Source organism: Balearica regulorum, chromosome 2 (genome assembly GCF_011004875.1).
Source record: "Balearica regulorum gibbericeps isolate bBalReg1 chromosome 2, bBalReg1.pri, whole genome shotgun sequence".
Lineage (NCBI taxonomy): Eukaryota > Metazoa > Chordata > Aves > Gruiformes > Gruidae > Balearica > Balearica regulorum.
In genome coordinates this window covers 29,477,672-29,490,977 of record NC_046185.1, presented here as the reverse complement: position 1 = coordinate 29,490,977, position 13,306 = coordinate 29,477,672, and the positions used below count along the sequence as shown (strand labels likewise).

At 38.0% G+C, this 13,306-nt stretch overlaps 1 protein-coding gene across 1 annotated transcript in view; it reads right to left on the bottom strand.

Annotated features, from left to right (window-relative positions):
- The window catches only part of CNGB3 (cyclic nucleotide gated channel subunit beta 3), a 67,909-nt gene that overhangs the window by 32,730 nt on the left and 21,873 nt on the right, over positions 1–13,306 (bottom strand). The window contains exons 4-5 of the mRNA XM_075743764.1: positions 2,220–2,374; positions 596–781 (exon numbers count right to left, since the gene is read on the bottom strand). Coding sequence (XP_075599879.1) covers positions 596–781; positions 2,220–2,374 — 341 coding nt within the window. The remainder of the gene's footprint in view (positions 1–595; positions 782–2,219; positions 2,375–13,306) is intronic.

Below are 13,306 nucleotides of genomic sequence, written 5' to 3'. Positions count from 1 at the left end.
TGAAGACAGACTGAGAGAGTTGGGGTTGTTCAGCCTGGAGAAGAGAAGGCTCTGGGGAGACCTTATGGCAGCCTTCCAGTACCTAAAGGGGCCTACAGGAAAGCTGGAGAGGAACTGTTTACAAGGGTATGGAGTGATAGGACAAGGGGTAATGGCTTTAAACTGAAAGAGAGTAGATTTAGATTAGATATAAGGAAGAAATTCTTCACTGTGAGGGTGGTGAGACACTGGCACGGGTTGACCAGAGAGGTGGTAGATTCCCCATCCCTGGAAGCGTTCAAGGCCAGGTGGGCCTTTGGGCAACCTGGTCTAGTGGAGGGTGTCCTTGCCTATGGCAGGGGGATTGGAACTAGATCTTTAAGGTCCCTTCCAACCCAAACCATTCTCTAATTCTATGATTCTATACCATCTTTACAACTGTTGTCACTTTTCTTGTCTTTTCCCTCTTTGGAATAAATGTTCTTTAGGACAGGTTCTGTGGATCTGTCTGAGTTGTAAACTGGAATGTGGATCTTACAGTGGCTCAGAGGTACTACGTAATACTAGGTCACTTCATACACTTTTACCCCATTCTATTGCATAGCTTTTAATTTACCTGTGTATGAGTCTATGCTGTCTGGTAGCTGCAGGTACTCAATGTATTTTTTCAGAGGAGGTTTTTTGAATTTACAGCACAGCATATCGCAGTAGTGATCCTCCTCTGGCTTTACTTCTGCATCGTCTTTCTTTTCTTCTTTTTTTTCTTCTTTTGGTGGGGGTGGAGGCTGCTTCTTTGATGGTGCTAGCAACATAGAATGCCACAAAGGGTGTCATTTTAATAATGACTCAATTTACTACACCGTTTTAACGTGTACAAGACCCTCATCATGTTAAAAACTCTTCTAGAAACACTTGGCAGTGACTAAAGATACAATTAATTATAATACTGAATGCATTAGAAAACAGATTGGGGAATAAAGGCACCACTCATATAATTGTGTACATCTTCCATCAACAACAGGCCACTTCATGTTACAGAGTGCAATACATATATTGCTGTATTTCCTTGGACAATGCCCACAGCTAATGCCATAAAAGACTGACAAGAAATAAGGAAATTCATAATTCAGCATTAATGCAACTAAGCATTTCTCTTTACATGACTGTTGCAAATAAGGCATGCAATTAGGATGGAGATAAGAAAAGGTGTCTGTGCCATAAGCTGATCTCTCCCCTTTCCTGAGAACTGATATGCAAGATGCAGCAAGTGGAACTAATGGGAAGCCTATGGTTTTGTATGTTTCTAGGCTTATAAAACTCTTGTGGCATTCCTTTGAGCCCAGTTCTTCCATCTTTGGGCTGGATAATTTTGTCCACGCATTTGTTTCATTAATTCTGGTGGCTTTACCTCTGAGTAGGATACACAGTCCTAGCAGTAAACTGGCAAACTAGATCTATAATGATTTAGGAAATACATGATTGTAAATTCTACAAAGAAAACAAAAAAGGTAAATGAGCAAAGAAATAATTTAAAAAAAAAAATCCTTTATCATCTAGTATAGTTTATAATACTTCAGGCACTATTTTTTACCGCTTATTAAAAAACAGGTAAGCAATAAACAGCCGCTAAAAAATGTCAGAATATAAAAATCACCACACTCAGTTCTTTGTGAAAAGGAAAAAAAAAAAGTCAAACTTTTCTCTAAAGAGGAAAAATATCATATTTGTTTTATGTTTCATATTTTGTCAAAAGTAAATGTTTAATTAATTTTGAATGAATTTGCTCTATTTGAAGCATGTACTTAGAGTCCTCAGTGCATCTGGAAGATTGCTACAATCACTAAAATTATATTTACTTTTGCACAGCAGATCTAATCTCAGAGCGTCTAATGTCTACTCATAAGATATGTATGTTTCTTTGTATGTTTCAGATTCGTCTCCATGAATAAACATACCTGGGAGATATTTTAAAATATATAAAACTGCTTGGCAGGGATGATTCTAGACATTGCCCAATATTTTTTTTCCCCATATTCTTTAGGGATGCAGTTCAAAGGGAGCTCATACCTAAGGACCTGGTTTACTGTAGACTAAAAAGGATAAATTGACTTCAGTGGGCACAAACTGATCCATTTCAGTGGGCAAACATGCTATACTTACTTGAAAATTTTGTCACAGTTCAATTTCAAATTTTCATCTTTAAACTCAACAAATGCACAGCTATTTTTGGAGTCACTTACAAGCTGTAGGACTGCCTTCAGGGGAGGACAGCACTGGGTCTTTTAGCTTTTCCTTGTAGACTGTTGCCCTTTCCCGCATTTTTCTGACAATCTCTTGTAGTTGAGCATCAGCATACTCATTTCTTTGGAAATCTGAAGGTTTTGGCTTCTGTGTGCTAATTAAAACAAAAGGAACAAACGTTTAATGTATTGGAAATCACTGGAAGGAAACAGTGCTACTTCTGAGCAAAAGTCAGACATTAAGACTGGATCTTTATTGACCAATACAGTGGTTATTCACATCACTTAATTCACGGTAAGTGGACACCCAAGTTAACTGCTCTTGCTTCCTGCTTAAGTCAACTGATATTGCTGGCTACGTGCAGCAGACTACACAGTATTTCAGGCAGAGGAGGTCCTGTACCCTGTGCTCTGTATAGCCCACTACACTAACGACTTCCCGCTGCTGCTTTTCATCAAGTTCTACTGTGGCTATGTAAAGTCTAGAGCTTATCCTGTGTATTCGCTAAGATATAAGGCATGTTCGTACCATCTGTGCATACAATGTGTTCATTATTATATGGTAATATCCTAATGATGACAGGACATAACTGAGTTAAAGACTGTGATGTGCAGGTAGGGGAGGAGAGACTATGCTTATTTTATGCTTCCTAGTCTTGGGAAAATTGATTTAATCTCATTTTTGTAATAGGTATCAGCTAATATGAGGTAAAAAATTTGCATTTTTTACCAAGTGGAAGTAAAACAATGGTGTTCCTGCTGAAGCTGCTTCTGTTTCCACTAAATGCCCCACTGTATGTTTACTCAGGGTCATAGTAACACTGAGCTGATACTCCATCACTCACATTTCTTCAAACCTGAGGACTGTTCATTTTCAAACAGCTGCACTCTCACATTCTGCACTGAAACTAATGCTTTTAATAGGATCTCTGCATACTGCACAGTTAATTAGAAAATCTAGCTGAAGGTGTTTCTTGATCAACTCTTTTGAAATTTCATCCTCAATTACTCGCTAGTGTCTGATTATGCAAACTGGGGCTGTTTTGGAGTACCACTCAGCTGGAAACTGGGCCATGCATTTGGGCTTCCTCTATGCGGAGACCAGGATATGGGGATTTCTTCTGCATCCTAGACTCAACACTTCTCAGCTGTGTCACACACTGATGTCAGAGTTGTCTGGAAATGGCTGTGACTGGCACAGAGCAGCTCGATGCCTCCTTCCTCACAGGTCAAACCTCTGTACCAAACCCCTGCGAGTTATGCCCAATAGAGCACAGAATTGTTCATTCTTATTGGTTTTTCAGCTCTGTCCCAAATACCATAAGGATGTGGATGTTACAGCAAGAGAAGAAGCAGACCAAGAGTGAGGCATGAGCCTCACTTCAACTTCTTGAGAAGACCTTCCCAAAGATGAGCAGAGGGAAAGTGATATGACAACATCTTGAGTAGGGAAGAAATTAAAAACACTCCAAAGTGATCTTTGGATAAACACTGTGTCTCCTCAAGACCTAAATCTACTTTGAAGTTCCTAACAGAAGGAGGTGTTTCTAAAAAAGGAGAGTGTTGGAGTGGGATGTGTGTAGCTTTTTGAGAAGCACAGTTTTCTGGAGACACAACACATATCATGGTGTCCAAGGAAGTATGATTTAAGGATGTGAAAATCCTCCAGCAATAAAATCATTGGATAAAATGGAGATAAGCTGTTAAAAGCAGCAGCAGCAGCAGAAGTCTGGAAGTAATGTGGTTATCATTCCTCTAATTTAAGTCTTCTGTAGTGTCTATTTCTTAAAAGTCACCAGACAGGAGATTAATCAAACAGCTCTGATATACTTTGTAATCTCATCACAGTTCCTTTTGTGTCACATATTCCCTTTGCTCAGGCCATCAGCAGTGTAATGAAATCCTTTCTTGTTTTGAGCTAACATGTCACAATTAGTTTTTCAGCTTTTATGCAAAGAATTTCAAATAATTCTTACTCTTTGCTGTTGCTGTATTTGCTCAGGGCATTAGGTATCTTATGGTAAAATACACAAGTGTCACGCCAAAGACCCCTTCTGTCTGCTTTCTAGGGATAAGCTATAAGATGCATGGGATTTTCTTGTTATGTCACAGCCTTTCCAATAAAAGTTAAAGTCTCCTCTATCATAAATTTGGTGCTTTATCACTGCAGTATAGCCCAAAGGAACCATGTTGTTATCTGGTACTGATTAGGAACTATGTGAATTCATTTAAAGTTTTTTGCCCCACAGTTGATGAGAAATTGATTTTCTTGCCCTACTTCTCATTGGTTTGCATTATCTCCTCCTCTATTATTTTCTGGTAACGAAATGCTTACTTTAAATGTCCACTGGTTAATATAGATGGAGGAGGCTGCATATTGAATACTGCTAATTTGAAGATGTGTATTGTACTTGTGCTTCATGTGGAGGTGCACTTTAAATTGCCTTGGTTGATGAAGCCTGTTCAAACTTCACTTGCATTAAATGGTCCTTTGCCATGAATACATGACACCAGTGCTGTGCAGCTGCCTTTCACCACATGTGGCACTCTTGGTGGAAATTAGGGTTTAGCTCAGCACCTCCTGACTAGCCTGAGATCATTTTCCAGGCAGAGTTGAGGTGTTTTCCTCTTTTTGCCCTCTCTTTTTTTGTTTGGCCAGGTTTCTTTCACTATGTGTATGCTCTTTCATGTGGTAAACTTTTTATTAACTCTATTAATATCTATTTTATCATTTCATATACATAAACACATAGCTGCCAGCAGAACATGACAGCCGGCAGGAGCAAGAGTACATTTTCCAAGTCAGAGAACCTTCTAAAGTAATTCTCTTTGAAGAGATCACATTTAATAATTTTTATTTGTCCATCATACTACATTGCCATTTTTTCTGGTCTGGTTTGCTACTCCTCAGACTTTCAGATGTTGTGCCTGTAAGAGTGGTTAGTTTTACTTACATTTTTAGCATGCTTTGTTAAGGAGATAATGCCTCATTTTGAATCCATAATTATGTTCATTCTCACCTCACAGTTACAATTACAGACTATATTGATTTCATACCAGGCTCTTTTCAGTTTTATTCTCTATATGAAAGCTCTCAGATGATAATCAAAGCCATATAGTCCTTTACAGAGTGGAAATGTTTATTCCCTGCAGAAGTAGTAATTTCAAATGGCTTAGGAAATGAAAAAGTCAGGACCACAACTCATGTACTATGCACACAGTTTTGTTATTACCTCAAACGTATTTTGTTTAACAAAAGCAACACATGTAACAATAGAAGTATAATAATAATGTAGTTGTCTTATGTTTTTATTTTGTAGGTTTTATCTTTTTAACTTGTAGGTTTTGACTTGTTCATTTAGTGAATAAAATGACAGTCCCTTAATTCTCCTTATGCCAAGAGAAAAGATTTAGACACCTATAACATAGTGGAAGGAAATGGCCTTGAAAGAACAGGTCATGGAAATACTGTGTTGAGTGTGCTAATGTATGTAACATCTGTTAGGTGCTGTGGCTTTGAAGTTTTCTGTGTTAAGAGTTCAAAAAAACAGGGATCAAGAAATGCAATAGCTTGTTGCAGAATAAATCAAGTTTACCCTTTTCTAAGTTGCAATCTGGAGTTTAATTCTTTCTTGCTTTTTTGCTATGAACATCAAATACCTGAGTTCAACTCCTTCTTTTATCTACCAGGTGACCCCTTAGAAAATGTATTTCATAAATGTATGCTGCTGCTTGAAAAAAATCCATACCATTTTTTGCTGATTTCAGTTAGAACCCTTCTTTTTGCAGCACTTAAGAAGCTTTCTCCTGTCTACCTGGAAATAAAACTCTTGATCTTGCAACAGAACCTTTAGTGCTTTTATTGAGCATTGACATTATGATTTATGATCATATTTACAACCCATGTCTTGCAAAAATAATTTGTTGTCTTTAATAAATTATGGAGAATTTTTAATTCAAATAATAACCAATTTTCAGAAGGATATGACAATGCAAATGTCCACAAAACATGATGGTATAGCTGAGAAAGATTTTGGTGAGATACAAAAATGTAGTTCTAGGCATCATGAAAGGTATTGACTCACAACCACATCCTCAATTTCTGCTGACAGTCCCAGTGTGGGTAATGTTACAGAAACCAGAACCCTCTATCTGTCCCCAGCTCTGAGTCTAAGCTCACACATCCTAAATGACCAGGAAATGTTTCTTTGTAACTGAAAAAATGTTAGTCATTTGTTTCATACAGGAACAGGGCTATTCCAAAAAGCTAACTAGCTATTCTGATTATGCTCCCTTTATAGTCAGTAGAAGGCTTCTCTGAGGAAAGGTTCAGAATTATTAAGATAGGTTTCTGCTGTGAATTGCCTGCGAAAGGAGCCTATCCTTCTTTACTTGCACAGGAGGCTTATGGAGTTTTAGGATTGAGCTTTAATATTTTCTTTAATGACGTTGGTACAAAATGTAGTAGTGTGCTAATGATGTTTGATAGGACATTGGATTTGGAAGATTAATGTGTTGGGTTTGTGTGGCAAGGTTTTGGTAGCGGGGGGGCTACAGGGGTGGCTTCTGTGAGAAGCTGCTAGAAGCTTCCCCTGTGTCTGACAGAGCCAATGCCAGCCGGCTCCAAGACGGACCCGCCGCTGGCCAAGGCCAAGCCAATCAGCGCCTCTGGGATAACATATTTAAGAAAGAGAAAAACAGTTAGAGAGAGCTTTTGCAGCCGGAGAGAGGAGTGAGAAGATGTAAGAAACTCTGCAGACACCAAGGTCAGTGCAGAAGGAGGAGCAGGAGGTGCTCCAGGCACTGGAGCAGAGATCCCCCTGCAGCCCGTGGTGAAGACCATGGTGAAGCAGGCTGTCCCCCTGCAGCCCATGGAGGGAGGATGAGGGGGTGTAGAGATTCCACCTGCAGCCCGTGGAGGACCCCACGCCGGAGCAGGTGGAGGCACCTGAAGGAGGCTGTGGCCCCGTGGGAAGCCCACACTGGAGCAAGCTCCTGGCAGGACCTGTGGCCCCATGGAGAGAGGAGCCCACGCCAGAGCAGGTTTGCTGGCAGGACTTGTGACCCCGTGGGGGACCCATGCTGGAGCAGTCTGGTCCTGAAGGTCTGCACCCCATGGAAGAGACCCACGCTGGAGGAGTTTGTGAAGGACTGTAGCCCGTGGGAGAGACTCACGTTGGAGAAGGTTGTGAAGGACTGTCTCCCATGAGTGGGACTCCATGCTGGAGCAGGGGAACAATGAGAGGAGTCCTCCCCGTGAGGATGAAGAAGCGGCAGAAACACCATGTGATGAACTGACCGTAACCCCCACTCCCCGTCCCCCTGTGCCACTGCAGGGGGGCGGAGGTTGAAGCCGGGAGTGAAGTTGAGCCCAGGAAGATGGGAGGGGTGGGGGGAGGTGTTTTAAGAGTTGATTTTATTTCTCATTGCTCTACTCTGTTTTGCTTGGTAATAAATCAGATGAATTTCCTCTCTAAGTTCAGTCTGTTTTGCTCGTGAGCACTCACAATTAGTGAGTGATCTCTCCCTGTCCTTATCTCGACCCACAAGCTTTTCGTTGCACCTTTTCTCCCCTGTCTAATGAATGAGGGGAGTGATAGAGCGGCTCTGGTGGGCACCTGGCACCCGGCCCCAGCCAGGGTCAATCCACCACAATTAAAAAGTAGGATTGATACCTATACAGAAAAAATTGAATTATTTAGACTAATAGAAATGAGAACAAATCTAATGCTACATAATGCGGACATGCATTTAGAAACAAATTGTAAGAATTTCTTATGTAAATGGTGGGATCATCAATTGCAGATGACAAAAGGATAAATATCCAAGCGTTTTAGTTAAAACAGGGTGCCTATGAGCCATACTGTAATCCGGCTATGAAAAACATTGGTGCAAATATAATGCTACAATGCATCTGACATATTGCCAGTGAAGGAAGCATTGTGAGAGTTATTCTGACCAACTATACTCAAAAAGTGAATTCACATAGGAAACTCTATAAAGTCCCTAAGAATGATCAAGGCAACTGGGAACCTGGCTTTAAAAAGGACAGCAAAACAGATAAGAGGCAAGAGGATCGTTGTCTATAAATTCAAATTTTGGTGGAGAATCATGTAGGGAAAAGAGGTATTTGAGCTGAGGAACAGTATTTTAATAAGAATACATGTTAATAGAAACACCACAAATGAGTATGAGTTAAAGGTCTGAAGAAAGTTTCTAAGCCTTTAAAGATGGGGATTCTAGACAGCCTTCTAATATGAGTGACTAGCAGTTGAAACAAGCGTGACAGACTTCAAGATTATATTAGCTAAGATCATGAAAACTGTTGTAGACAGTGATTCCCAAGAATGCAAGAGAATGGATACAGCACGACAGGAAATTCTTTTCAGCAAACAAACTTGAAATATATAAAGGTTTGGAAAGTGAATGGGTAACTTAACTTGTATAAGTACCATGGGGTCCACTACTACCAAAAATCTCAACAGCTCAAGTGCTATGAAGGTGAGTTTCTAAGATAAATGTATTATTTTACAGCCTTGAAACAAACTGTTGACATGTTCGATCCCATAGAGTTTCAAAAAGCTCTTAATTAAATTTTAATTTTCTTTAGTAGCCTTGAAATAAGTATCTTCCTGTGCCCCATCTCTTCTTTTAAGAGGGAAAGCGTTTAAGAGATACTCATCTTTGATGAACAAGAAGACTGTCTTTCTCTATTTATTGCATGTTTTGAAATACTGGCAGAATATTAACTTTTCTTTGCAATAAAAAAAGAATAAAATACGTTTTTGCTTTCATTCTGATTTAGGATTGAGTTATTCTTCCCAACACAATTTGAATTTAAACTGATGTTTACTTTTGTCTTACTGTCTATGTTCTTGCATATTTCATTAAACATAGTAACATAATAATATTTGCGTTGGTTTTGGTTATCTATAGAAGCAAGAATAGGCTATAAGCATTAATAAGCTTCATGTGAACACTGTGTCAATAAAACTTTACACTGGAATTAATGACTTTCCCTTAGTTCAGAGTCTTTGTACAGAAGACTCGTTTTGGCCCTAAGCGAGTGTTATTGAAATAAAATGCAGAGGTCACCCATTTCCCAGATCTCAACTTGTATTCATACAGCAAAATGGATATAGAAGTAACAATGTTCAAGGAAGCCACTGTCTTTCAGAGTTATCTACTGGTATTGAACTCAAAACAAACTTCTTGGTGCAGTGCAGACTGAAATCTAATCATGAAGGCTGCATGACATTCCTCCTGTTTAGTTCAAAGGTTTGTCACAGCAGCTTCTTTGACAATCCTCCTAGCTATTTAATCACAACACGCTCTGAATCCTCTAATCTTCTTTACAGTACTCTCTTAGGAGAAGTCTGTCTCAATGCTGAACACATGGAATTCTCACTGAGGTACCAGATTAAAATGTGAATAAGACTTTATTTTAATTAGTAATTTTGCAGTGTGAACTATGCAAAAGAAAGTAGGATGAATGTTGAAAGTATCAATTAACTTTGAAAAATCATCTTTCTTTAATGTCACTGGTGAGATAAAGCTGTTTAATGGCACTGGATATTTACTATGATGTAAAAAATAAGGGAAGCATCATTTCTGACACTAATTGCTTTAGAACAAAAGTATAATATTCTAAGAAAGAACCATATGATAATGAGTGAGGCAGTCTTGCCTCACTTATTTCTTTATCTGGTGCTGATGTGTCATCGGGGCTTTCTTATCTGTAAGTGATTAAATCTGTCTGGGGTATCTGCCTCTTATCAGGAATTTTTAAAGATATTTCTCATCATATACACATAACATCTGTTACATTCAGACACATTTAAATGCAAACTCATAACTTATTTACATGAGCATATAATAATTTATGACTAAGGAAAAAAATGTCTTAGAGTATGATCCAGTGCTGTATAGAGTTCATGAACATAGCACAAATCCTTCAAACTTTCTGTTCTTCAGTTTTTATTAATACACAAGCAATAAAAAGCTAAAATGAAAATACTATAATATTTCCCATAGTGAATTTTTTAAAAAGTTGCAACAGAATGTCTCAAATTTGAGAAACTTAATTTTCAATAGATGCTTTCATTTCTTATCTGTTTTCATACAGATCGTAAAAAAATCACACAAGCATAGGGCTGTGGATTACTTTGAGATATCCGGTAATCCTCGTCCCCACAGCTCAAAGCAGGATGAACTATACCTGTGCCATTCCTGACAGATTCCTGCCTTACCTGTTCTTAAATATGTCTAGTGACAGCTATTACATAATCTTCCTAAAGAATTTATTCTAGTGCTTCGCTAGCCTCATTGTACGATTTTTTTCTCAACATAAATCTCTCTCGATACAATTTCTCCTATATTCTGTGAACATGAGATAAAATGTATAGCCCCTTCATTTTATCTTACTTTTTGGCCATTTGAACATTTTCATTTTTTATTACTGGTTTTTTTTGGTTTGTTTTGTTTGGGTTTTTTTTTCCCCAAAGGAAAAATATTTGGGAAAAGGGTAATAATTGTATGATGACTAAGAATATTAGTTAATTTTATAATTTTCAGTGCACAGAGGTGTGAGTACTTAAATAAGAATCTATCTTTAGCTGATATATGCTTCAGGAAGCTTTAATTCAACTAGTCAGGGTAAAAAAAGACAAGGAAGTGGTGGCATCGATTCAGCTTGTGTGGCAACTAAAGTTGCTCCACTGTTGGAAACCCTGGCAGACTTTCACAATATACTGAACTATATGCCATGTACTATTGTTGCCTATGCTAACTATATGAAATTAATTCAGTGCAACCAACTTTGTTGCAATTCTACCTTCGTTAGTGGTAAACTGCTATACAGCCACTTGTGCAGGAACTCAATTCATAGTATCAGAGAGAAACTTGGTGAGAGAAAGAACCTATTCCTCTGAGATGACTTGCAATTACCACTATCTAAGACCACCCTTTCCCCTTCTGCAGGCTCCTGCCACATTCGTTTCCAAATTCAGCAACGAAGGAGGCAAGTTCCCTGTGTTGTTGTACCGTTTATCCAGGCCACTGAATAAGACTGGGCTGCCAGACCCCTTTGACTTAACTGATTCTCATATCTCTGCCTATCACTGTTTCCTCTGTTCTTCTCTTGTGCTGCACAAAATGGGATGTTTTAATCTTAAATAGCTAATATTTGGAAAATGATTAAATAGTTGGAGACAGTGTATTTTAATAAAAAGGACTAGATAAGATTAAATTTAGGCATGAATACTTACACTAGTCATGAAGTAATAATCTGTTTTCCTTTACTAAATGATAGTAAGCATTATGTCTTAAATTTATTTGTCTCTTAGATTTATGAACAAAGCCACGGGTATATTTGCAATTGTTTGGTGCAATTATATCACACACACTAGTGTATGGGTCACAGTGATCATTGCTTTGCTTTTTCCCCCACAATTGACTCAACAGATAATAGCACAGATAATATTTTTAATAAAATACCATTTCCTCCTTCACAAAAAGGTATCTTCTTACTTTGAAAAATTTTAGGTCAGTGGAGGATTTACACAAAATGCTTTTAATTAAAGAAATAAATCAGTGACAAAGTATGACAAACTATAACTTTGTTTTCTTACATACTCTAAAAAAATAATTTCTCCCATTTATACAGTCAGAAATAAATATATATGAATATGCTGAATATATAATTTAAAATCATGCAAGGGAAGAAAAAAAAAAGAGCGGCATTTCAGTCTGTATAATGACATTCCAGTCCCTTTACTTGCTTTATTTAGTCTTCAAGGAAAAACTTCTGAATTTCCTACCTTTTTAACTTCAGGCTACCTACTTGATTGTCATGCAGAGTGAATGGCATTAAATAGCATGGGTAACTGCATCTTGCAGAATGGATAGAATTTAAAGGCTCTAGGAAAATACATCTCAGCAATGATTACAGGAAGTTTAATCCATTTTGGTACAGGCAGCACACCATCACCTTTCTGTTTAATTTGCAGGTTCTCAATTTAGCCATTGCAGAAATTCAAATCCAAGCAGTAAAAGTGACATAGTCTGAAAGAAAGACCTAAGCAGAAGGAATATAAGTGCTAAGAAAAGTATTTTGATTTTCTAATACATTAATGTCTTTTCAGTCAGCTTACAAAGTGTAAGGTGTGTTCGTTCTGTTTACAATTTCAAGTACATCAGTGATTAGCTGGAAACAACTAAGGTAAGGTATCAGTCTCTATAAAATGTGCTTGCAACTATGTCTAAAATGAGTTTTTTCAGAAGTGCCCAATGTTGGCCTTGTTTTACTTTATCTCAAGTCGACTGGAGTTCAGTACCATCAGTGTCATGTTTTTGGGTCCCTGGTGTTCCTAGAGTAATCAAGGATTTCTGGAGACTCTCCAGAGGGTTGATACTGGGCCTGTTTCAGTAGGGTGCTGAGATTTTGTTCTTGTGATAGGACATAGTTTCTCTAAGATGCATCTGCTTGGTGAATTGATGTGTTACAACTAGTGGATGGCAAGCACTAATAAGCACGGTAATTTTCTTGGTCGAGGTAATTGAGCTAAATGAAGTGCATTACTCACTAAGAACATGCTACCAGCAGGAGTTCTCTTTATTAACCTGGCTATGCACCACATAGCAAATTGCCTCTTAATCTTTGTTTGTTTTGTTATCTTTTTTTGCTATTAGCCAAATTAGAGAGGAAAAAAAAAATCTCCTTTATGGACCTGAGAAGGACTGGTATAGCCTAGTAGGTAATAGGATGTGGCTATGAAAAAGGCAAACTATGAGCACAAAACTTGGTATTCCCGAACCACTTGCGCTCATCTGGGAGTTTGCAACACTGTCAGAAGAGTACATTTACTGGGTAGGAATGTTAAACATTATTTTGTATAATTTTTATATTTTATTAAAATGTATTTAGTGCATTTTATATGACCATGTTTTGTTCATAATACCTAGATTCTGAAGGTGCCATATCAGATATAATTTTTTGTTCTTCTTTAAACATAACTCAGAATATGTAAGATCTTGAGGTGAAATCTAAAAGCATCTGAAGTCCCGGTTACCTACTGTATTTTTTCCTT